Below are 27418 nucleotides of genomic sequence, written 5' to 3'. Positions count from 1 at the left end.
GCAGCCTTGTGAAACTCTGAGCAGATGACCTCATAGCTTTGACTCCTGACCCACGAAATGCTAAGATAACAAATATGCATTGCTTTAAGCTGCTTAATCTGTGATAACTTGTTATCCAACAATAGAAAATGAACCCACCAGAGTTTCTCTGAGTTTCTAGTTCCAAGAAATATCAAATAGTATCTTTCCCTGCTCACGTTTTACTTTTCTTTTCCTCACCTCATCTGGAGACAAGAGACTAGAACCTACCGATCTTTTCCTCCATATTTCTCAGAGCTTGATAAAAATTGGTGCCTGAAATTTACTAATTACAATGAATGTGTCATGACAAATACTCCTAGAAGAGTTAAAAGGAAATCAGCAGTTCCTGGTCATTCACGCTTTAATATGAATTACGTATAAATTATCTCCTGGCCATTCTTGACCATAGATCTTGAAAAACAAGAACAAAAATACTCTGTCAAGCAAGACTATGATGAAAAATCTACAACTCAGCAATGCTTCTAAGGAAAGTTGGCATGGAGGGGAGCAGACAAATTATCTTAAAATAAGACTTTAAAAAAGAAAAAGGTTTAGTTAAAAGATAACTACAACAAATGGATCTTTCACATAGAAGGTATTTCCAGAGTCTAAAAACTTTTCCTTGGCTTTAGATTTTTTCCCCCCTTCTTGAGAATTCAACTGCAGTTTAAAAATGCTAGAAAAAGTCAGCAATAGGCGCTAAGCTGCTCAGACTTTGCAGCTCTGGAAACTGACTGCACTGGCAGAAGTCAGTGATGATGCCTCCCTCTGATTGGACAGGCTAGGAGAAAAGGCCACTGTCTTCTCATTCACGCTATTTCTGCCACAGTCTCTCCTGGCACTCTAGCAAGGAAATGGGCAGTGTCTGGAATGGCATGAAATGTGTGTGAAGGAAAAAATGGGTCAGGAAAGAGTAACTCATTTCAGAAAACACTTAAAAGCCATAAGTGGCTCTGCCCAGTCCCCCAGGCTCTGCCCAGTCCCCCAGGACAGTCATTCAAAGCCAACCCTCCTATCTATTTACAATAGCCAGGACATGGAAGCAACCCAAATGTCCATTAACAGAGGAATAGATAAAGAAGATGTGGTATATATACCATGGAATATTACTCAGCCATCAAAAAGAATGAAATAATACCATTTGCAGCAACATGGATGGACCTAGAGATGATCATACTAAGTCAGACAGAGAAAGACAAACATCAAATTATATCACTTATATGTGAAATCTAATCATACAAATGAACTTACAAAACCAAAATCGAGTCACAGATACAGAAAACAAACTTATGGTTACCACGGGGAAAGGTGGTGGGGAAGGAGAGAGAAATTGGGAGATTGGGACTGACATATACCTACTACTAGATATAAAAGGATTCGAATAATGACCTGCTGTAAAGCACAGGAACTCTGCTTAATACTCTGCCATGACTATGGTCTTCCCTGGTGGCTCAAATAGTAAAGACTCCATCTGCAATGCAGGAGACCTGGGTTTGATGCCTGGGTCAGGAAGATCCCCTAGAGAGAGAAATGGTTACCCACTCCAGTATTCTTGCCTGGAGAACTCCATGGACAGAGGAGTCTGCCAGGTTATAGTCCATGGAGTTGCAGAATAAGACACGACTGAGCAACTAACACTTTCACTTCACTTTTTCAATGATTTATATGGGAAACAAATCTAAAAAAGAGTGGAGATATATATATATATATATAACTGATTCACTTTGCTGTACAGCAGAAACTAACACATTTTAAATCAACTATACACCAATAAAAATTTAAAAAAACAACAACAAAGCCAGCCCTGCTATATTCACCTGGAGTAACTTATTTAGAGGCAAGCAGATCCACAAACTGCTATAAATATCCTATAAATTAAAAAGAGAGCAGGCAAAATATAATGAGTGCAGGTTTCAGAGTTGTTCTGATTACATGGCAGCTGTCTTGGCATCTAGGCGACAGGTTACCCAGCTTCAGGAACTACTGAAAACCAACATGGGCTGGGTACTTATGCTTGGTAAGCCTCATACAATAACACTCACCCAGCAGGCTTGCCTGGCCTATATTAGGTACTAGAAATTGGTACTTATGGCCACTGATACTAGTCTAATGCTGATAGTGGAAGAAAATTAGAAGCAAACAAAATAAACATGTAAGTGAAAGAAATGAGGGAGAGAATACAAAAAGAACTAAGAAAGAAAAGAACAAAATTAAAGAATTCAATACTCAGTAAACATTTGTTGAACTGAATGTGTCCATCTGAAGACGTAAAGGGAATTATCCAAGGATATTGGGTCAAAAATGGCTGTGGGTTTTGCATAATATAAAAATATCACAGAACATGCTATAACTCAGGAATGTCAAATGCCAGGCAAGGGCAGGGGGGCTCCGAGTTAGCTCGGTACTTACAAAAAGCGCTTAGATTTTTTATTCTTCACAATGATTAGTCCTCGAGTCCTGAATGTTTCCTGAGGCTTAAATAAACATTTTCTCTAACATCTAGCGACTGATAGACTGGGAGATGTGAGGATAAAGCAAGAAGGAACAGAGAGAAACTATAAACCAAGCTGAAGGTAATTTGAGAGGTTGACAGGGGACTCAGTGGGGTGCAGGGGGAGAAGAGCCCACACCCTTTGGCTTCTAGAGAGAAGGAAGAAAAGGCAGGGTAGGAAGTGACAGGGGCTGGGTGCTGAAGTTGAAAAGCACTGCCCATCCCCTCCCCCACCACTGCCCAACCCCAAGGGGAACCATTCACTTTGCAGGCTGCACACAGTGCTAGAGAACACACCTTTCCCCACCAGGCAGACTCGCACTGGCAACTTGGTTCAGCAGATGACCTTGAGCAAGCTGTTGAATGCCTCTGACCTTTCATTTCACCTTTGGTCTAAGGTTAAAGTTAACACCTACCTCCAGTCTCCATGAGATAATGAACATTAAACTACAGACCTCTAGCAGTTAGCCAAACAATAGGTCTTCTCACCCCATTCCTGAGTAGCCAGCTCTGACCTGGATGTCTAAATGCACGTTATTGCTATTAAACATAACCTGATTTCAAGCACTCTGACAACTTTTAGCAGACACAGAATCCAGATCCCTTCACTCACAGCTTCACGGCCATGATATCACCTCATAACTGGACCTTTCTCTCTTTCCTTCCCTTGTATTTAGTGAGAGCTTCATTTCTTTTTTTTTTTTTTTTTTTTTTTTGCTTGTCTGAAGACATAGGTTAAGACAATAGTCACAAGTATATGCATGAATGTTGTTAACTGTCCAACTAATAATTAAGAGTCTGTACATACACTCTTAAAAATCCGCAATAATCTATGTAAAATGTAAATAAAGACCCTCTCAAAACAGCAACATCTAAGTCACTACCTCCTGGAAGAAAAAAAGGTTTGTTTCCCTTCCACACTCAGCAAAAATTTCCTCCACTGCAAACTGATAACAGGGCATCATTTTCTCGAAGCACAGTTTTCAGGAAGAAATAACAATAGCAGGGAGCTGTTTGCAACCGTACCAAAAAAAATTAGAAATATATCTATTTGGTGGCTCAGAGGGTAGGTAAAGCATCTGCCTGCAATGAGAGAGACCCGGGTTCGATCCCTGGGTCAGGAAGATAACCTGGAGAAGGAAATGGCAACCCACTCCAGTATTCTTGCCTAGAGAATCCCATGGACGGAGGAGCCCGGTGGGCTACAGTCTATGGGGTCACAAAGAGTCAGACACGACTGAGCAACTTCACTTTCTTTCTTTCTAACTATATATCTAATTTTTTATAAGGCCAACCAACTAAAATATAAAGAACCCTCTCTAATTTTCATTTTGGTATATTTGTTACAATGGACTTTTTTTTTTTTTTTTGGAGTATACTTGACTTGAATACCAGACCACCTGCCCTGCCTCTTGAGAAACCTATATGCAGGTCAGGAAACGACAGTTAGAACTGGACATGAAACAACAGACTGGTTCCAAATAGGAAAAGGAGTACGTCAAGGCTGTAACTTATATGCAGAGTACATCATGAGAAACACAGGGCTGGAATCAAGATTGCTGGGAGAAATATCAACAACGTCAGATACGCAGATGACACCACCCTTATGGCAGAAAGTGAAGAGGAACTAAAAAGCCTCTTGATGAAGGTGAAAGAGGAGAGTGAAAAAGTTGGCTTAAAGCTCAACATTCAGAAAACGAAGATCATGGCATCTGGTCCCATCACTTCATGGGGAATAGATGGGGAAACAGTGGAAACAGTGTCAGACTTTATTTTGGGGGGGGCTCCAAAATCACTGCAGATGGTGATTGAAGCCATGAAATTAAAAGACGCTTACTCCTTGGAAGGAAAGTTATGACCAACCTAGACAGCATATTAAAAAGCAGAGACATTACTTTGCCCACAAAGGTCCGTCTAGTCAAGGCTATGGTTTTTCCAGTAGTCATGTATGGATGTGAGAGTTGGACTATAAAGAAAGCTGAGTGCCAAAGAATTAATGCTTTTGAACTGTGGTGTTGGAGAAGACTCTTGAGAGTCCCTTAGACTGCAAGGAGATCCAACCAGTCCATCCTAAAGGAGATCGGTCTTGGGTGTTCATTGGAAGGACTGATGTTGAAGCTGAAACTCCAATATTTGGCCACCTGATGCGAAGAGCTGACTCATTTGAAAAGACCCTGATGCTGGGAAAGATTGAGGGCAGGAGGAGAAGGGGAGGACAGAGGATGAGATGGTTGGATGGCATCACTGACTCAATGGACATGAGTTTGGGTAAACTCCAGGAGTTGGTGATGGACAGGGAGGCCTGGCGTGCTGCAGTTCATGGGGTCGCAAAGAATGAGACATGACTGAGCGACTGAACTGAACTGAATTGATACAGCAAAAGTGATTCAGCATGTGTGTATATATATACACATATATAATATATAAATATGTATATAAAATGTTCTTTTTCAGATTCTTTTCCAGTTGAGGTTATTACGAGATATTGAAGACAGTTCTGTGATACACAGTCTTTGCTCTGAACAGACTTTTTTTTTTTTAATATTTATTTATTTGGCTGCATAAGGTCTTAGCTGCAGCATATGGGACCTAGTTCCCTGACCAGGGATCGAACCTGGGCCCCCTGCATTGGGAGCACAGAGTCTTAGCCACTAGATCACTAAGGAAGTCCCTCGAATAGATAGCACATTTCTTGGTTTTGAATCCCACTTCCAATAGTAAAAGCTGTGTAACCTCAGGCAGTTATTTAATTTTGTATGCCTCAGTTTCCTCATATATAAAATGGTATATAATAATCATATCTATTATGATTGTCATAATACTAATACACATCTCATATGTTTGCTTTGAGGATTAAATAATTCCATATTTGTGAAGCACTCAGAGTGGTGTCTGGCATATCATTAGTGATGTATGCTGCTGCTGCTGCTGCTGCTGCTAAGTCGATTCAGTCGTGTCCGACTGTGTGACCCCATAGACAGCCGCCCACTAGGCTCCTCTGTCCCTTCATTCCATGGAAATACTTTTGCTCAGTAGAAGAGCCACATTTTTAGAAGGCAGATTGAAATGTTCAGCACTGCTTTAGAAACGAAGAACAAATGATAACAAACATACTCTTCCTTGCTGTTTTTCCACATCTTGTTTAAAACGGTGACTCACGAGCACGTCCCACTTTTACCTATTCTGCTCCTGGGGTGGGAGTGACAAATGAGACTAATTGTCCTTCCGAACACTAGAGTCAACATCTGAAGTCAAACAGCAAGTCTTTGTTTTATCTTTCCTTTCCAAAGAACAATAGTTTCAAATGATAGTCTAAGTGTTCTTAGTGAAAGGCAGTCATACCAGCAACTTGCCAGATGTCTCTGATTAATCTGCCCGTGTTCCACCAGACATTCTGCATGAGCTTGTAATTTTGTTCTGCCAGTGCTGAAGTTTGCTAAACAACGTCTACAGAGACAGAAAATTTAATTGCAGTAAAAGGTCTGACCTCTGGAGACACGTTTGTCTTGGTGTTCAAGGCAGGTCAAACATGGACAGAAATGCGATCTGAGCTCTTTCTTGCCCACCTTTGCCCTTGATATTCAGTTCGCAGCCTTGAGAAGCACTGTGCTCATTTTGGAACCCATTCGTGCCCCTCCAGATATATCACAGTCTGTATCACCAGATCAAAACCATTCTCTGTGTCCTTTTCACACAGGCCTGAACTCTGAGGATCCAGCACCTGGTGAATATTAATGAAACAGATAAGCACCACTCAACTCTGCTTGGAAGAAGCCAGGAAGCACCATTTTTCTTCCTACCAGCGAATAGGGCGTATCAAAATAGAGCAGACTGGTGCCCAAACTAACCTGACTAGAGGCCTTTAATCTTTGTGGGTTGCTTTAAGAACACTTGTGTAAGCAGATAGGGTCGGGGACCCCCAGGAGAAGCGAACCAGCTATCACTTTGTTGACATAAGAGAAGCCATTTTAAGCCTTAAACCATTTTGTGATCTAAGCCTGGTCCCAATCCTTGCCCTCCATCAGGCCAGAATATAACTTAACCATATCAGAGACAATAAATCAGCTGTAAAGATTCCCAGGTTCTATTTCAAAAATAAAGATCAGATTGAAACACATTCTTGAACTATTTTGCAGGATCCAAAACTCCCTTGAGTCTCAACCACCAGACTAACTGGAACCTAAGGAATGATGATGTGGACCTTTGCTGACCTTTGTTGATTTTAATCGGCTATAGCCAGGACTCTCTCAGTCTTTGCTCCAACTCTGTGCTGAATTTGCCCCTGCTCCAGGCCCTCCATGAATAGGCATACACTGCTCAAGACTGTCGGAGAAGGCAATGGCAACCCACTCCAGTACTCTTGCCTGGAAAATCCCATGGGAGGAGGAGCCTGGTAGGCTGCAGTCCATGGGGTCGCGCAGAGTTGGATACGACTGAAGTGACTTAGCAGCAGCAGCAGCTCAAATCTGTTCATAAATAAGCACGCACTCTTAGCTTAAAACTTGCCCAGTTTTGCTGTTAGGGACCTACTGCTTTGAGAAATATCCCCAGTGTTCTCTTTATCTCTGCAAGGAATAAATCCTTCCTTCTCCCACTCTTTGGCTTGGTAGTGTCTTTGAACTTGACATCCACCAAGAGGAAAATCCAGTTTTCAAGTAACACCAGGCTTTTGGAGAGAAAAAAATCTGATTTCAAAGTCAAGAATCTTGGGTTCTAATCTCAGCTCTGACACTTACCATAGCCTATTCTGCAACTCCCCTGCACCTGTTTCCTCACTTCTCCAGTAGGGGAGAAGCATGAAGCAACCTCTAAGGTTCTTCCAGCTCTAAATCTTCTATAGTTATCATAATAAATTTAAATCAGAGATCAGAGTATTTGATATACTGTAATGCTCTGACTCATCATGATTTATGATAGTTCAGTAAGGCTGAGGACGTATAAAATGGGCTATGTGCCCACACGGCTGTGTGCTTCTGATGATCTCAAATGGTCAGTGGGCGCACAGCCACATCCCTATGAAAGACTGTGATAAATTGCAGATTTATGCAGTTGAAGATGACATGGTATCCACCCCAATTTGACCAGCTCATTCGCATTTTCTATGACTCTGTCATGATACTGAACACAGGTCTTAGCTTGTCTATAAAGTTCTCCCAAACATGACTAGGTCATTATTCTAATCTCAGGAGATAGCGGTTACAGTTGAAACCACATCAGCCAGAACTGCAGTATCCAATACAGTGGTCATTAGACCCATGTGGCTATCTAATCTTAAAATAAGTTGAAATTAAAAATTCAATTCCTCAGGGCACGTGGCACATGTCTAGGGCTCAACAGCCACATACATACTATTGGCTACTGTATCAGGCAACACAGGTTATAGGATGTTTCCATCATTGCAGAAAATTCTCTGGGACAGCACTGGGTTATTCTAGAACCTGATCTTAAAAAGTAGCCCTTTGAATTTTGCAGAAGACAAATTTCAAGAGTTCTCCAATGCCACTAGAGCATACAAGTTCCTCCAAATAAAGCAGGGAGCTGTAACTATATCATGTAAGCTACCCCTTAGGTCCTACAAGTACACAGAGATGGCATGAGTGGGCTGCCTGGCAATCGCTTAGGTTCACTTGCATTTATAGTACATTTGAGCCCAGGGGCCTCAGCAAACTCAGACTGTGGTAACATGGGTTTGAGAGTCTCTCATGAATTCCTGAATCCAAACCTTCAAGTTCCACATGTGTCATTTCCCTCAGATGATGTTCTCTGGTTTATCCCAGTACTACCTGTCTCCCTCATGCTGTTGATTGCAGGAGAGCTCGGAGTCTCCCCTCACTTTCTTGCTCACTGTTAAGTACTCATCAGAGACCACCTTTCTGACAAAAAGACAAAATAGACACCCAATGGCTTTTGGATTGAGGGTGTAGAGGGGGACCTGATCCAAAAGGTAGTTAGCACATATTAGCAGAGACAAGATTAGTCATGAACTCAGCCAGAAAACTTTATAAAGTTCAACAAATAAATCAGGAGAACCTAAAAATACCGGGTTGGCCAAAAAGTTAGTTTGGGTTTTTCTGAACCATCTTACAGAAAAACTCTAATGAACTTTTGGGCCAACCCAATAAATGAAGGCACCATTTTGACTGATATCTGAAAATTCTCTAATGTCTAATAGGAGTTGCTTGGAAAAGTAGCCAAAACAATGGATACTGTCCATAATAATTGTATCAGTGAATGGCAATCCCATCTTTTCTAACTTCTAGAAAGTTATTTCTTACAAAATTAATGAATTAAAATACTCAAACTTTACTTAAAGCCTTTCTCTCAAGCTGGAACTACTGGAAAATGGAAAGTGAATTGTAATACTGAGAACTTTCAAAAAACTGGAATACTTTAAATCTCTGAATTGGTGATGTTAGCTCTCTGTGTTTAACCCATTATTCCAGACTTACGGGGAAAGACTTTTTGGAAGGGAAAACTGAGGCATAAATGTCTGCAAGGGGAAATAAAACAAAGACCAGTCAATGAAAAAGAGTAGCTCCCATATTCTAATTAATTTTTCCATTTAGAACCAAAAGGCTCTATGAAAGCATAAAGGGATTATGAAGACATAAAGGATTTAATCTGGTCTCTTTAGGACTTAATCATTACAGAATCAATTATCCTGTTTCTTCATCATGTCCCTAATGCAAACTTGTACTCCTGGGCTTGCCTTTAAGATGTTTGAGGGGAATCATTGCTCATCCTTACTCAAGGGCTATAAGGTCTTTCCTCTTCTGTGTCCCACTCACTACAGAGGTGCTTTGGCCCAACAGTGAACTGTGCCTAGCTGCTGATTTCCTTTATCTTGTTAGAATACTGCTGCTAAGTCGCTTCAGTTGTGTCTGACTCTGCGCGACCCCACAGACAGCAGCCCACCAGGCTCCCCCGTCCCTGGGATTCTCAAGGCAAGAACACTGGAGTGGGTTGCCATTTCCTTCTCCAATGCATGAAAATGAAGTCGCTCAGTCTTGTCTGACTCTTAGTGACCCCATGGACTGCAACCTACCAGGCTCCTTTGTCCATGGGATTTTCCAGGCAAAAGTACTGGAGTGGGGTTAGCTTATAAAAATCAAGAGGAATGCATTTATCTTGAGCGGTTTTGTTACCTAACACCAGAAATACTTCTGGTGTATATACTTAAATGGACATAAATAGTGGTATAAATACTCAAATGGACATAAATCTTTGGAACAAAGTAATTGAAAATAATCTTCCTTCATGAGGTAAAATCTGGTGGGATATGTAGGAAGATGGTAAAAGAAGATGAATTGCTATTACATTCTCTCACACTTCTAGATATACAAGCACATTGCTATCTGAAAGAATTTTTGTGGGTAAATAATATATTGTGCTTATGTATGGTATACATGCATGATATATTGTGCTTATGTAAGGTATATATACCTTACATAAGCACAATATATCATTTACCAACAAAAATTATTACCTGCAAAAATTATGTATACTATACATAAGCACAATATATTAATTACCCAGAGAAATTTTTCCAGATAGCAATAGGCTTGTATATACAGTAAAGTTTACCAGGAGAAATATCAACAACCTCAGATATGTAGATGATACCACCCTAATGACAGAAAACAAGGAGGAACTAAAGAGATTCTTGAAAGAGGATAGTGAAAAGCTGGCTTAAAACTCAACATTCAAAAACCTAAGATCATCGGATACAGTCCCATCACTTCATGGCAAATAGAAGGGGAAATGTGGAAGCAGGGACAGATTTTCTTGGGCTCCAAAATCACTGCAGACTATGTCTGCAGCCATGAAATTAAAAGATGCTTGCTCCTTAAAAGGAAAGCTATGACAAACCTAGACAGCATATTAAAAAGCAGAGACATCACTTTGCCGACAAAGGTTCATATAGTCAAAGCTATGGGTTTTCCAGTAGTCAGGTGAAGATGTGAGAGTTGGACGTTAAAGGTTGAGTGCTGAAGACTTTTCAAATTGCAGTGCTGGAGAAGACTCTTGGCAGTCTCCTAGACAGCAAGGAGATCAAACCAATCAATCCTAAAGGAAATCAACTTTGAATATTCATTAGAAGGACTGATGCTGAAGCTGAAGCCCCAATACTTTATCCACCTGATGCAAAGAGCCGATTCATTAGAAAAGACCCTGATGCTGGGAAAGACTGAGGGCAGGAGAAGTGGATGACAGAGGATGCAGATGGTTAGATAGCATTACTGACTCAATGGACATGAGTTCAAGCCAACTCCAGGAGACTGTGAAGGACAGGAAGCCCGGTGTGCTATAGTCCATGGGATACAAAGAGTTGGACACAACTTAGTGTTTCAACAACAACAAACACTATACAGTCGGGCTCTCTGCAACTCCATGGACTGCAGCCCACCAGGCTCCTCTGTACATGGGATTTCTGAGGCAAGAATACTGGAGTGGGTTCCCATTTCCTCCTCCAGGGGATCTTCCCAGCCCAGGGATTGAACCCAAGTCTCTTGCGTCTCCTGCATTGGCAGGCAGATTCTTTACCACAAAGCCACATGGGAAGCCCCAATATAATGCATAATAATGATAATTATTATGTACATATATACCTTATACATCAAAAGAGAATACTATGATGTTCAATTGAAAAACAAGTATACGTTTGTAAGCAGCATTTATAATTTCTGAATTCATATCATTAAAAATAAATAATTATTATGTTTGCAATGGGAATAGATAAGACTTGTAAACCAACAAATAAATAAACTCTTGGCTTAAAAAAAAATTCTTCTAAACTCCAATATTAAACAGATTCTTTCAGCCACACAGTGTTATGATTAATACTCCAGCATGACTTGTTTCCTTAACAAATATTTATCGATCATTTACTATGTGCCAAGCATGGTCAACAAACTGATGAATTAAACCTCCCTTTATAATCTTGTTGTCAAAATTAATCACTTATTTGTTTAAGTTAGATGTTTTATCTTGATTTACATAACTTATATGTAAATAAATTAAAAGCTGTTCTCATTTCACAAATCTTGCATTTTGAAAGAGGGATCCAGGCTCAGACAAGACAATCAAGGCAAAATATCTAATTTCAACTAAGAAATTTTACTCACTTAAAAATAGTGCAGAAAGGAGACCCTAATTCATAATGTTTCTAGTCAATCTTTCCTGGTTAGGAAATTCAATCTTTAGCCAGAAAAAGATACACACACACACATACACACATGCACACAGGAGAAGGCTGTGGTAAATAATTACATTTCTTTTAAAGATCCTTAATTTTAAAATTACTTCTAGCTTGTAATTGTTGCCCATGCCTGAAATGCTCCACCTGGTCTATGTTCCTTTTTCTCCTTTGGGTCTCAGTTCAAGGTCACCTCCTCTGCCTGGCCTCAGTGACAATCCTAATTCTGTTGCCTCCTTGCCCTTCTCACCCCCAACCCCAGATACCACCCACTATGCTGTCTGTTTCATCATATAATTTGTCTCAATTAACAATTACACAGTGTTTACTTGTTTCTATGTATACCATCCCCACAAGAGAGAGGCTCTGTGTCTATTTATTCACTAATATATACTTAGCATCTAACACGGAGGCTGGCAGAGGGCAGTGCTCAAGTGAAACTGTGGGATGAATGAATGAATTCATCCCCTTTAGAGGTACCAGCTTATCCCTTTTTCATGACTCTTAAAGACTAAAGTGCTAAGAAGTGGCTTTTGCTATACATACTCTTAATACTGTGTGATTTGTGTATACCGTTAAGTCCACTTCTACAAGAAGAGAGAAGGGTAGTCTTCCTAAAACTACCTTTTCACTCCCCTAGGGTTTTCAAGATCACAGAAATGACTTTTGTAAGCTCAGCTCCTCGGTTATACAAATCACGAATCAAAGTCGAGGTACAACACAAGTTCTGCTTTCAAGAGAAGTCCCAATTCAAGGGAGACTCTGTTGCAAAGCAAACCACTTCCTCAGCCCCTCTATCCAAAATCTGAAAAGGTTCATACACTCTTGTCCACTGAGGAGACTCAGTAAATAGCACTCTAAGGTTTCATCATATGAATGCCATCAGAGCCAAAAAGCTGGGGGAATGTCTTACCTGGAGTCCTTTCTGACTCTTGCTTTCTCAAAGGAAAATTCAGGGGGTTTGTTGAGGTCATAGGTTCGGGTGGTCGGCTCGGCGGACACTCCAGCCTTCGCTCCCCTCCTGCTGTGGAGGGAGACCAATCCCGAGGTCTTCCGCTGAACCTCAAGAGGCACTTTGTCCGGGGACGCCCGGGGCAGGCTTCCTCCCTGCAGGTGCACCACATCCTGAAGCTTGTTCAGCTGGATGCACTTGTTCTGGAGCTCCTCCGTGAGCTCCGCGATGGCCACAGTCTGTTTGGACAGCTGCTCCCGCAGCTCCTTCAGGTGGTACTCCCGCTCCTGGATCTCAGCATCCTTCCTTCTCAGCTCTCTTTCCAGCTCTGTCACCCTGCTCCGGAGGGCGCTGGCGGTGAGGTTCCCGGGGTGCCCATCTGGATTCTTGGAGTGTTTGGGTTTCACCGAACCATTTCCCATTTTGCTCAAGGACCTGAGAGAGGGCACAGAATCGGAGGTTACCTAGTGGAGTTTCCGGCTTCCCAGGTGGCGCTAGTGGTAAAGAAACCGCCTGCCAATGCAGGAAATATAAGAGATGAGGGTTCCATCCCTGGGTCGGGAAGATCTCCTGGAGGACAGCATGGCAACCCACTCCAGAATTCTTGCCTGGAGACAGAGGAGCCTGGCAGGCTATGGTCCATAGGGTCACAAAGAGTCAGATACGACTGAAGCAACTTAGAACTGCATGCCTTGGAGTTTCACTTTCCAGCGGCCCCCACTGCTCCTCTTGTTCTACTCTGTTTCATAAATGGAAACACAGGACTCATGGCTCTTCGGTAAGCAATAAATTCCCCACCCTTCCAGAAGGAAAGCCATGGATTGACTTCATTGGTTCCTCCCTGAGGAGGGGCTGGTGCTTGGGTTCCTTCTCTCCCATCCCATTGCTGGCAAAAGCATCACACCTAAGCATTTTGCACAAACGGCCTGCCTTACCTGCTGTTCTCTTTGGTTGCTCTCTCTGGACAGCTGTCAAAAGCATCACAACAGAACCGCCATTCGGATGTCAGCATGGCCAAGACAGAATGCCAAGGAGCAACTACTGCAGCAGAGGCTTGTTAATGTCACAATGTTTACAGCTCCCTGAGCAGCTCCACTGAGAAAGCTGCCCCTGATTTAGAAAGCAACACATCTGCATTCCTCGGGGTGGGAGGAGGCAGAGCTGGGGTTGCCTCATTAGCACTTTTCTCCAGCTGTAGGTGCCTATTAAGTTTGGCTTTTCTTTTTATATATATATATATATTTTTTTAATATTTTTTTAAATTTTAATTGGAGGCTAATTACTTTACAATATTGTCATGGTTTTTGCCATACATTCACATGAATCAGCCATGGGTGTACATGTGTTCCCCATCCTGAACCTCCCTCCCACCTCCCTCCCCATCCCATCCCTCAGGGTCATCCCAGTGCACCAGCCCTGAGCACCCTCTCTCATGCATCGAGTTTGGCTTTTCTGGCAATGCTCGCCATTACAAACATGTGGATGGCAGTTTGTGCATGAGTGCCTGCATGCTGTCACTTCAGTCGGGTCTAACTCTTTACAGCCCCATGGACTTAGTCCTCTGTCCATAGGATTCTCCACGCAAGAATATTGGAGTGGGTTGCCATGCCCTCCTCCAGGGGATCTTCCTTACCCAGGGATCAAACCTGTGTCTCTTACATCTCCTGGATTAGCTTTTTAGCACTAAGGCCACCCGGGAAGCTGCTGGATGGCAGTTACCAGAAGGTAAAAACAAGGATGGGGATTCTTTCATATTCTTTACTTTATATCCCCAAACCAAGATTGTCCCAAAAAATGACCACCTATGGTCCAATGCTCTATTATTTTCCTGAAAAGAATATCCTCAGTGTAGGCCTCAAAGCAGTTAGTTACTCCTCCAATAAGTCTCAGGAGGTAAAATGCAGATTGGGGAAGGTGAGGCAAGATTTTAGTTGATTCAAAAACATTTCTTTTGGTTCAATAGATATGTATTTGTTTTAACATTCATTACAAATTATAAATAATTGGCACCAGAAAAATTTGAGGTTTAGTTAGGTATTTAGCTTTTCTGAGTCTATTCAATGAAAACAGAAAAGAAATCATCTGTGGTTAATAAACACATATGAGCAAAATCAAAAAAGAGAACTCAAAAGGCTGAAGACTGGAAAATACTGCTTTGATTAAGTATCATAAGGTTTAAGTCTTTTCAGACTAGCTATTGAAATGCCGTACTTTTGTGTGTGTGATTTTTGACAGCCATTACCCAAGAAACTTGTAAACTAAGTTTGAATGACGCTCATTATCTAATATATGAATAAAATGATGGAACTTTGAAGTTATAAATCCCACATATTCTTTCCTCACTCTCTCTCTCTCTCCAAGTTTCAAGCTCAGAGAGAAATGAAATGCTTAAACAGATTTCACTGGCTCTACCAGAATCACTGTGACCTCTAAAACAAAGACAACAAAGACAAAGACACAAACAGCCTCTAAGTTTCAAACAGATGCATCCCAGTAGCTAATGCAGATCACCTAAGATAGATGGTAGAACCAGAAAATAAATATACTTATAAAAGCAATCTTGCAATACCCAGACATTCTTTATAGAACTCAGGTTCAAAGTAGGCATTAATAAACATCAGCCTCCTAAGACTTGCCTTAATATGTTGCAGAGATGTGGCAGGTTTAACCTTTAAGCTTCTGTTGACTTGGCAGCATTTACTGTTCTTATATATTAGGAATATATAAAAAGGTTAAGACTAGAACTCAAAGATGTGGCCCTGGACACCAAGGTAACCTGAATAAGCAATTAAGAAAATGTTAGATTGGGACTTGAGAATAAACTTGAATGAGATTCTGAATGACAAGCATAAGAAGGGTGCCCCAAAGGGACCTTAAATGAATGTGTGCACGTTTTTAACATGCAGCAGTGAAATATTTTCTAGACGTGCTTTTCTGATTCATGGACAAGCATTTCTAATCCAAGGCAGGATAAAGGCAGAAGAATGGGTGGGGGGAAAGAAATTGTCTTATAAAGAACAAAAGTAAGCACAAAAACTTTTAAACCTAATATTAAACTAAACTAACAACTCATTCTTTATTTATAGAAACAATTGCTTCCTAAGACCTAACTGTCATGTTCTGTACCAGGGGCACAGTTCCAAGAATTTGAAGTCAAATTTGACACAGAGACGAGTTCTAGCATTCTAAATATGAAAAGCCTTAGGATCATTTTTGCTCTAGGTATGGTAGTCAAAACATTCTGTACCAATTCAATAATTTTGCAAATTCGAACTACAATTAGGTATAGGTGGTTAAATCCTCCCAAAAGACCAGCTATTCTCTGGTTTTTGTTTGCTTGTTTTTAAACTTTTTATTTTGTATTGGGGTATAGTGGATTAACAAACAATGTTGTAATCGTTTCAGGTGGACAGCAAAGGGACTCAGCCATACATATATAAATACATGTATCCATCCTCCCCAAACTCCCCTCTCATCCAGACTGCCACATAACACTGAGCAGAGTTCCATATGCTATACAGTAGGTCCTTGTTGGTTATCCATTTTAAATATCCAGCTACTCTGTGGCTTTAAAGACATCAGTTTGCAAACTGAATAAATCTCTGGAGCAGTTTAGAATTCCAAAGAGGGATGAAATAAAGTGAAATAACTAACCCATCTTCCAGGTCACTAATTTAAGATATGTAAGGAAGCTACCAAAGGACTCAATAAATACTAAGTCTGATTTCTTAGTTCACCTATTTCAATTTTGGTGTCTCTCAATCCAAAGCTTCGAGTGTCTGGCTTCATAAAACCTAATTAGACTCATTTTGTTTCCTGTCTGTCTCAGTCATTAAGAGAGAAAAGCCATTTCTCAAATATGTATTACTAGTCACAATTGAACCACAGGATGTTGTTCTATCTAGCAACTATAGGTTCTTAGATCATTCTTATAATCAGAGAACAGCAGTTAAAGTAAGAAGAAATGACCTTGGAGATAAAGATCAGGAATTTTTTCCTCCCAGCTTTATTGAAATACAATTGACATACAGCACTGTATAAATGTAAGGTTTACAGCATAATGATTTGACTTATACATATCAGAAAATGATTACCACAAGAATTTTAATGAACATCCATCATCTCACACAGATACAAAATTAAAGAAATAGAAAAAATTTTCCTTGTGATGAGATCTCTTGGGATTTCTTAACGGCTTTTCATATATAACATATATAACACTGCAGTGTTAATTATATTTATCATATTGTGTATGACACCCCTAATACTTAATTATCTTACAACTGGATGTCTGTACCTTTTGATTGCCTGCATCCTACCCCCTGCCCACCTCTGGTAACCACAAATCTGATCTCTTTTTCTATGAGTTTGTTTGTTTGTTTTCAAAGTATAAGAAATAAGCATGGAGACAAAGATTAGGATTTAACATAAGCAATGGAATCAAGCCAGCCAGGGTAAGAAAACAACCTGCCTTTTCCCAGCTGGGTAACCTTCTATAAATTACTTCAATTTCTCAATTTTCTAATCTAGAAAGTGGATATATTCATCTTATAGATTTATTATGAAGATTATGCTTGTAAGGTATCCTGTGCATTATCTTGTGTGTGGTGGTTTAGGTGCTAAGTCATGTCAGATTTTTACAACCCAATGAACTGGAGCCCACCAGGCTCCTCTGTTCATGGGATTCTCAAGGCAAGAATACTGGAGTGGGTTGCCATTTCCTTCTCCAGGGGATCTTCCTCACCCAGGAATCGAACCCAGATCTCCAGTATTGCAGGCTGATTCTTTACCGACTGAGCTGTGAGGGAAGCCCTATCTGGTGTGTAGTAGGCACCAAGTAGCTTTTATAGGATGTGACTAGCAAGGAACTTGGTGACTTGGTATGAGGAAATGTCCAGAGGGCATCATTACTGAATGGGAAAGAACTCTAGTAGACTGGATGTCTTCCAGACAAGAGGGTTTTAAAGATGAAAATTATTGGGATGAGAGAGAGGGGTGTGCTTACTCTGTCTGGATTAAGGAAAAAAGTCATTCTGGAACAAACATCCTGGGATACCCTCCCAGTAAAGAGAAGCCCCACGGAAAGATGGAGAATAGAAAGCTTCATGAATGTCCCAGCCCAGGTTCTAATATGGCAAGGACTCCTCCTCTGCAATTCCTTCATGTAGCCTCTATCTATTTACACAAGTTGCACTGAAAACCTTAAACCAAAAGGGCCCATCTAAATGTCTTTGAAGGCAACAACAACAACAATAACAACAAAAAAATGTAGTTCACTTTGAAGGAGATATTCTTCTGCAGCCAGGGACAGGAATGAGGAATATAATGAGCAGTGGCATTTAGCAAAAGAGAGGAAAATTATATAAAGTTATAAATTATTATTACATTAATTTAATCGCGATGTAGGAAATGCCACGCAGCAGAGGTAATTAGAAGAAACACAGGAAAAGGAAAACCAACTGTGGAGGCTCCTGCAGGCAGATTAACACCTGACAGCCAGCGTGGTAGGAATTAGCCTCTGTTGTCTGTTTTCCCTCCAGCTCTAAAGTAGTTTGAAACCAAAATCTCAGCTCTGATCGAGATAGTATCTATGTTTCTCTCTATCCATCTGGATTCTGACATATATATCTGTAAATACAGGAGATGGCGCAGTGCTCGCTAATGTTATTGAGTCAGAGTCCCAGTGTAAGCACTTTCAATCAGTATTCATATGCCCTTGGCCATGATATTGGGCATGAGTGTGAATGATGGAAGAGACAGACAGACACATAGACAGATGGACAGATAAAATAATGCTGCATATCATTTACAGTCATTAGAGGGTTAAATGAGATAAATCATGATAAGAATTTAGCACAGTGCTTGATATATAGTGAGTGCTTGATAAGCATTAAATATTACTATTGTTATTACTGTTAACATTATTCACCCAATAAAATAACTCATTTTAGTGGAAAAACTTATCGATCAACAAATACATACTAAAGCAACAAGACATCATAGGAGAACAAAGTCAGAGAGCTAGTACTACCAGACTTCAAGACTTACATAAGGCTGCAATAATCAAGAAAACATATTGGTAAACAAATAGATCAATGGTACAGAATAGAGAGCCCAGAAACAGACTGACAAAAATTTAGTCAACTGATCTTTTATAAAGGAGCAAAGATAATTCAATGGGGAAAGAATAGTCTCTTTAAATAAATTGTATTGGAACAACTGGAAATCCATATGCCAAAACAAAGAATCTAGAAAAAGATTTATCTTCCACAAAAATTAGTTCAAAATGGATCAAAATCCTCAAAATTTGTGAAACACAAACTATAAAACTCCTAGTAGACAATAGGAAAATATGGAAGTGATCTTGAATTTAGTGATGACTTTTGAGATAAAACACCAAAAGCACAATTTATGATGAGGAAAATTGACAAGTTGGACTTGATTAAAATTAATAACTTCTGCTCTGCAAAAAAAAAAAAAAAAAACAGAAAGAAAGAAACAAAAAAGCCACAGACTAGGAGAAAGAATTTAGAAAACACATATCTAATAAAGAACTACTATCCAAAATACATGAGGAATTCTTTATATTCAACAATAGGAAAGCAAACAATCCAGCTGGAAAATGGGCAAAAGATTTAAACAAACACATATCACATGTAGCATATAAGGATATGAAATGATGCTCAATACCAAATATCATTAGAGAATCTCAAATTAAAACAATGAGATACCCATGCTCCCTGGTATTTATCCAACCAATATGAAAATACAAGCCCTCACCAAAACCAGTACACAGATGTTTACAGCCGTTTTACTCATAGTTGTCAAAGCTTGCAAGCAATTAAATGTCCTTCAGTGGATGGATGAACAAACTATGATGTATACAGACCACGGACTATTATTCCGTGGTGAAAAGTAATAACTATCAAGCCCTGAAAAGTCATGGAGGAATTTTAAAGGCAGATTGCAAAGCGAAAGAAGTCAATCTATAAAACCTGTATGATGTTAACTCTTGTATGACATTCTAGGAAAAGATGGAATCTGGAGACAGTAAAAAGAAGTGGTTTCCAGGAGACTGGAGAGAGGAAGACAGGAATGAATAGATGGAGTCTAGGGGAATTATTGGGCACAACTATTCTGTATAATATTGTTATGGTGGATACATGTCATTATATATTTGTCCAAGCCTACAGAACTGAACAACAAAAAGAGCGAACTCTAATGTAAACTATGGACTTCAGTTAATTTTCCATATTTGCTCATCAGTTGTAAAAAAAAAAAAATTATCACACTGATCCAAGATGTTAAAAATAGGGAAGGGGAGGGAAGATTATGGAACCTCTCCATGTTTTTTACCTTATTTTTCTGTAAACCTAAAACTGCTCTAAAAAAAAAGAAATTCTATTAATTAAAAAACAAAACAGGTACTAGGAGTGAATGCAAGGACGTTAGTAACATATTCAGGGACCAGGCTGAAATGTATGATGGTGAAGGAGAGTGATGAGAAGTAATGTTGAAAAAGTAAGAAACCAGAATAAAATACTGAAAATTGTCATATGCCATTTATGGTATCTGGATTTTAGTGTAGGTCTAGCGAAGGAAATGGCAACCCACTCCAGTGTTCTTGCCTGGAGAATCCCATGGACAGAGAAGCCTGGTAGGCTGCAGTCCATGGGGTCACACAGAGTCGGACACGACTGAAGCAACTTAGCAGCAGTAGCAGCAGCAGCTTTTTTCAAGTAATATGGTCAGGTTTGTTCTTTAGAAAAATAAATAGATTTTCTGGCAATTAATATGAAACAGACTGAAAAGAGCTTAGAGGAAAAAAGGCAAAATCAGGCTACTGCATCAATCCAAGAAAAAGGGGATGATAAAATATCAGGAAGAATGTCAACCCTATCCTAATATCTTGAACTCAAGAAAAAATGGACCATTTCCATGGTAGCCAAAAGAGAAAAACACTATCATAGAGTATTTGGCCAAAGATATGGCTAAAGGCAAAAACTCTGCAATTGCCTTCCTTTCAATAAATCATGAAAAGTAGAAAAGGTTCTTTTTCATGAAATGGGCAGGTTAGCCTGAAGTCACATGAATTATGCAGGCTTCTCCAGATAGTTTTTTAAGTAGATATGAAACCGATGCATCCGGTGTTCCTCTCAACTTGTCTCACCAAATGTCTTTTAGAAAATAATTAAACATAGTTGAGTATATAAACCCTGCTGCTCCTGCCAGAAGCAAACACAAAGGGTTGCCCTTGTGAGAAACAGTGCAATTTCATATCAGTTACACAATTAAAAGCACCTGACCTTGTGACTATTAAGCTTGGGCTCAGTTTTGAATCTACTGCTTGTTTTCTTTGGGCATGGCATCTTAAATTGGGGAGTTACTTTCTCTTGTCAGGCAGTCATATGAGCTTCTTACTGTGCCAAAGTTTCAGCTACTCCTGAGGCTATATCTTGCAGTGCCCCAAACCACCTCACTCACCATGTAAACACCCCTCAGAATGTTTACAGTGAATCGTATAAACACGACATATCCCATATGTTGTGGCATTCCATTCAGCTATTTTTGGGGTGCCACAGTCTCAGGTAAGTAGGTAAATACACAGAAATGCAATTTTATAGGTGTAGATCCAGAGATGGTAGCTGATGGAATCTGAGCAATGATAAGAACAATAGGTTTCCTATGTGGCACCAGTGGTAAAGAACCTGGCTGCCAATGCAGGAGACATAAGAGACACAGGTTCAATCCCTGGGTCGGAAAGATCTCCTGGAGGAGGGCATGGTAAACCCGCTCCAGTATTTCTTGCCTGGAAAATGCCATGGACAGAGGACCATGGTGGGCTACAATCCATAGGGTCGCAAAAAGTCAGACACAACTGAAGCGACTTCCTATACACGCACAAGAAGAAGAAGAAAGATTTAGTAGTTCCCATTGCAGCAACTGGGTAAGAGAGGATGTTATTAAGCAAAATGAGGGGGCAGATTTGAGGGATATGACAATGAATGTGATTTTGGACAGTTTGTGGAACCTGTGGAAACTTTAAGGTCAAGAAGTTCAGTAGGTGGTAAGATGCTCAACATCACTCATTATCAGAGAAATGCAAATCAAAACCACTATGAGGTACCATTTCACACCAGTCAGAATGGCTGCGATCCAAAAGTCTACAAGTAATAAATGCTGGAGAGGGTGTGGAGAAAAGGGAACCCTCTTACACTGTTGGTGGGAATGCAAACTAGTACAGCCACTATGGAGAACAGTGTGGAGATTCCTTAAAAAACTGGAAATAGACATGCCTTATGATCCAGCAATCCCACTGCTGGGCATACACACTGAGAAAACCAGAAGGGAAAGAGACACGAGTACCCCAATGTTCATCGCAGCACTGTTTATAATAGCCAGGACATGGAAGCAACCTAGATGTCCATCAGCAGATGAATGGATAAGAAAGCTGTGGTACATATACACAATGGAGTATTACTCAGCCATTAAAAAGAATACATTTGAATCAGTTCTAATGAGGTGGATGAAACTGGAGCCTATTATACAGAGTGAAGTAAGCCAGAAAGAAAAACACCAATACAGTATACTAACGCATATATATGGAATTTAGAAAGATGGTAACAATAACCCTGTGTACGAGACAGCAAAACAGACACTGATGTATAGAACAGTCTTATGGACTCTGTGGGAGAGGGAGAGGGTGGGAAGATTTGGGAGAATGGCATTGAAACATGTAAAATATCATGTATGAAACGAGTTGCCAGTCCAGGTTCGATGCACGATACTGGATGCTTGGGGCTGGTGCACTGGGATGACCCAGAGGGATGGAATGGGGAGGGAGGAGGGAGGAGGGTTCAGGATGGGGAACACATGTATACCTGTGGCGGATTCATTTTGATATTTGGCAAATCTAATACAGTTATGTTAAGTTTAAAAATAAAATAAAATTTAAAAAAAAAGAAGTTCAGTAGGTGGTAAGAAATGAGGAACTAGCAACTCAAAAAGGGGAGCTGAAAATACTTAGCAATCATAAGTAGAGGCTGAAGCTGAAGAAGTAGATAAAGGTGCCAAAAAGATAGGCAATGAAAAGAGGAAGAATGTTTAGGTCTATATGGAGTATGAGAGGAAAACTAGACATGGTAAGAAGAAACTATTGTGTTAGGGAGAGGTTGCAGAGGGATTAACTGTAAAAGATGGTTGAAGTAATACTGCAGGGACAGAATTTCTAAAATAAAAGTAGTATAAAGTATTGGTTGCTCAGTCATGTCCAACTCTTTGGGATCCATGGACTGCAGCCTACCGGTCTTCTCTGTCCATGGGATTCTCCAGGCAAGAATACCGGAGTAGGTAGCCATTCCTTTCTCCAGGGGGTCTTCCCAACCCAGGGATAGAATCCAGGTCAAGCAGATTCTTTACTGTCTGAGCCACCAGGGAAGCATGTAGTAATTAAATGGGTGCACACAAGACGGGAGTCAAAAAAAGATTCCAATGTTTTGATCTTGGCAGGCTGGAAGGAAGGCAGTACTATGAACTCATTCATTCATTAAAAACGAGTAGAGCACCATCTATGGGCTAGGCACTGTGACACTGACCACAGCCAAGAGAACAAGCATGCTATAAGGGGAAGGAGATGAGTCCATATATACATTTGTTGAGTTTGTTGAAGTGCCTGTGGGTCATCAAGGTGGAAATGTCTAGCAGAGAGCAGAAAAAAAGAAGAAAGATCAAGGCAAAAGAATACTTGGTAGAAGAACTGAAGTCCCACGAGTATTAATAAATGAGATCACTAAGGGAAAAGGGGGAAAATGCCTCTGTTGTTATGGCACCCCACTCCAGTACTCTTGCCTGGAAAATCCCATGGACGGAGGAGCCTGGCAGGCTGCAGTCCATAGGAGTCAGACACGACTGAGCGACTTCACTTTGACTTTTCACTTTCATGCGCTGGAGGAGGAAATGGCAACCCACTCCAGTGTTCTTGCCTGGAGAATCCCATGGACAGAGGAGCCTGGTGGGCTGCCGTCTATGGGGTCACACAGAGTTGGACACGACTGAAGCTTAGCAGCAGCAGCATGAATAATATTTATAGAAGAGGAGAAGGAGATGCAAATAAAGACAGAGAAGGAACAGTTGTACAATAAGAAATCCAGAAAGATAAGATAAAGCCATAAAGAGAAGATTTCCAAGAGGTGAACAGGCTGCAGTTGACAACCCACAGACCTATCACAGCAAATGAGATCAGAAGGAAATATACTGAATTTAGTCTTTCACAGAAGACCTGGGATAGAAACCAGATTACCAAGAACCCTGGAAAGAGCTGACACTGAGAGTAGGGACTTCAAAATGGTACCATGGTTCATGCAGTGGATTTTTAGAAAAGTGAAAACTTGAGAGTACCTGTAAGACCAAAATAATGAACCAGTGAATACAGAGAAAATGAAAACAGAAGAGATGAGATAATTGATAGGGAAAATAGCCTAGAGGAAGCAAGACAATATGGGATCAAAAGACTTGGGCAGCATCCAGACAACATATGCCTGCACTGGGAGGTGGATTAGCCCTTACTTGTAAGGATTTCAGAGGAGTGAAATGCAGCATTTCAGGTAAAAGAGAAAGATCTCTCTGTACCATCTTTTTATGTCCTTTCCTTTAGTTGCGCAATGTTCCAATGGGAAAGGTAGCCTCGATCTAATTCTACAAAGAGAATTATCTACCATATGATCTTCTACCCTCCTGTGTAAAAGCTAAGCAGTAGTACTGACAACAGCCGCTGTACGTTATGTGGGATGCTCGCCTTCTCCAAGAGTTAAATAGTAACTTGCAAAGAAAAGAGACGATTTCTGAGGAACCGTTGGGGGAAGGGGAGCGCAGGCAGGTAGGTGTCTGCCGCTGGCTTCCTTCATAAAGAGGCCCCTGGGAACTTAGGCGACGAGATGAACAGAGCGTCATCCTTTCTACCTGTTCATTCTGCCTGCGTGGTTTCTTTGTATTTTCAGCCAGGGTCAACTGCTATGCATCTGTACCCTAGTTCTTCTCAAACTTGAGCCCCTTGCTTTTTCCTCATCTCCAAAGCGACAGATTCGTTTTTGTTCGCTCTTGTTTCTTCACCAGGAAAAACAGAGCGAAAAAAAAAAAAATGTGAAAGCGCCTCAAGGTGCCGAGAGTGACACAGGACACCCACACAAGTTTACAAGTCCTCGCCCAAGTCCTCACCTCCCAGCCGCTCCCCGGAGCTTGGAGAAGCGGAGCCGGGAGCGCCCGCCCTGACGGCCTCTCCAAGCCCCCAGCCCCGAGCAGCAGTCTCGCCGGCCGCCCCGGGCTAAAGGCGTGAGAACCCGAAGACTCCCGACCCGGGCTGAGCGCGCCCCTCCCTTCCCCAGTCGAGCTTCTGGAAATTCAGTAGCCTCCCTCTGCCTCCGGGAGCTCGCGGCCGGCTGCCACACCGGAGCCAACGCACCGCGTGCACACGTCCACACGCCAGCAGCTCAGGCGCGGGAGCGCTGGGTGTGGAACCCAGGCGCACCGCGCGCCCAGGCGGCACCCGCGCGCACCCGGACCCTTGCCCCCCCGGCGCCCCCCGGCGGCCCAAGCCCCCCGCCCGCCAGCCTCACCAGACAGCCGGGTAACTTTCCAGGTGCGCAGCTGGTCCCCTCGGCGCCGTCGCCGCCCCTGCGTCTCGGCGTCCGCTCCCTCGCCGCCCTGCCTCCCCAGCCGCCCGCGGCGCCCCCGCCGGTCGCGGGTCAGTGTAGCCAGCCCCGGCCGGGCGCGGGGCGCGGGGCGCGGGCCCGGGGCTGCCGGCGCCGCCACTCGGACTACGTGGGAGCCGGGTGGCCGGCGAGCGCTCTGCGGGCGGGAGCTGCGGCGTCTCGGGTGCTGCCTCCTGGCTCCACCGCGGGGGCCGGTGCAGAGGAGACGCGCGGGGAGGGAGAGAGAGGGAGGGAAAGAGGGAGGAGAGGAGGAGAAGGAGGGGGTGGGGGTCAGTCGGGGCGGTGGCGGGCAAGAGCAGGGAGCCGGCTTCCCTGGAGGTGGGGTCACCCGCGCGCGCACCCGCACCGGCCCAACCTTTACTCTCGAGACACGCCAGCAGCGACAGCTGCAGTCTGCACTTTATACCCATCCCCTCCAGAGTGGGGCAACTAAAGGAGGGAGATAACATCGCGGTTGTAAGCAAAAAAAAAAAAAAAAAAAAATTTCATGTTGTTATTATTATTTCTATTTCAAGTGTGTGGGACGAGGGGAGAGGAAAGTTCAGGGAGGTGTTCATCTTTTCCTTCTCCTCCCTCTCTCCTCCCCACCCCCAGCCCCATACCAGCCCCCTCAGCCCCATCCCCAGGTCTGTTTTCTCTGCAAGCTGTCTCCCACCTCGCCTTTGCTCCCAGAGCACAAACAGGCGCACGTACCCTGGACGTGCTCTTCTCCGCTGTCACACGAGTGCCCTTCTAGAAGACATGTGACCCCGGAGCAGACTGGCCACGCGCTCTTTTCCGGACTCTGGAGCCATATAACTTGCCTGTAGTTTGCCCGTTTACATGATGCGAGGAGGGGGCAGAGGTTTGCACCGAGTTTCCAGGGACCTTCGGAATCTGTAGGTCTCCTGGCAGGGAGCTCTCTTGATCACCCAAGCTGGTAATGCTCTCCCCGTCGCCTTTCGATTACATGTTTTGTTTTGTTTTGTTTCCCCCTGAGGCTCACATTATGGTTATATATATATATATATATATATATATATATATATATAGCCCCCACCGCATTATTTGCTGTGCCCTGGAGTTGTGAGATCTCTGTGTAGCTTGTGCCCTTTGCTCCTGCCTCCAGAGGAATTTCACTGGTGAAATCCGCGGAAGACAAGGGCAGTTTCTTTGCGCAGGGAAGGGAAGTACAGTGAGGGTCTATTCACTGCGCCTCTAGAGAATGTTGGAACCCAGCTCCCTTGGGCTTTAAACCACAGTGAGGGCAGTGGGAATCATGGAACCCCGGTCTGCACTAGAACATACATAAACTTATAGAGAAATTGGGCCCACATAAAATATGTTGAATTGGGCCATTACATTTCAAAGAAGGGAAGATGTAGTCCTGGTTTGTGTGTGTGTGTGTTATGTGCCGCTAACTGGAAAAAAAAAAAAAAAAATCAGCCAAAGTACAGAGTAGTTTTTCAGGAACATAAGCCAGAGTCTTTCCATTTCACGCAGGTCCTCGAAATAGCCCAACTGGAGCACACGGGGATGGAAAAGAATTCCACAGGAAGAAAGAAAATAATGAATTAAGTCACTGTAATAATGGCCATTTAAATCAATGGCCTGGATTTTTATGAACAGTTAAACAAAAAAAGAGAAAATCAGAGATTTTCAAAGTCCTTGCATTTAATTTAGTTCTTGGGAGAGGCTGGGGGGCGGGTGCGCTGTGTAGCTAGTTAATGGGTCTAAAAATTGGTGTTTGGGGCCAGAACTTGCATTTTCTTAATGAACTAGAATAGGATAAAAATATCAGGGACATTATACACAGTACAAGTAAATGTGCTCTATAAACCTTTAGTTTTAGTTAGATATGTAAATGTGTGTGTGTACTGGTTCAGCCCTGTAATATGTATTTTATTACTGTTCCTTGAGATAAAACTTGAAAGGTACTGTTGGAATGCAGGCTGCTGCCCAGGGCCTGAGTCTGAGGGAGAGCTTAGGTTCCTTCCTGGTGAGCCTGGGCTCTGTCAACAATGCTGAATTGTAGAGAACAAGGCAGAGGGTAAGGAAGAGGAGGAGAAAAG

At 42.0% G+C, this 27418-nt stretch overlaps 1 protein-coding gene across 1 annotated transcript in view; it reads right to left on the bottom strand.

The window, feature by feature from the left end:
- PRKG2 (protein kinase cGMP-dependent 2) overlaps positions 1-25491 on the bottom strand; it is a 125995-nt gene extending 100504 nt beyond the window's left edge. Inside the window, exons 1-2 of the mRNA XM_025289840.3 lie at positions 25272-25491; positions 12622-13095 (exon numbers count right to left, since the gene is read on the bottom strand). Coding sequence (XP_025145625.1) covers positions 12622-13082 — 461 coding nt within the window. The 5' untranslated portion in view covers positions 13083-13095; positions 25272-25491. The remainder of the gene's footprint in view (positions 1-12621; positions 13096-25271) is intronic.
- Between the last annotated feature and the right edge of the window lie 1927 nt (positions 25492-27418).

The sequence above is a fragment of the Bubalus bubalis genome, chromosome 7 (assembly GCF_019923935.1).
Source record: "Bubalus bubalis isolate 160015118507 breed Murrah chromosome 7, NDDB_SH_1, whole genome shotgun sequence".
Classification (NCBI taxonomy): Eukaryota; Metazoa; Chordata; class Mammalia; order Artiodactyla; family Bovidae; genus Bubalus; species Bubalus bubalis.
Note: the sequence above shows the minus strand (reverse complement) of the source record. Positions and strands in the feature narration are given on the sequence as shown.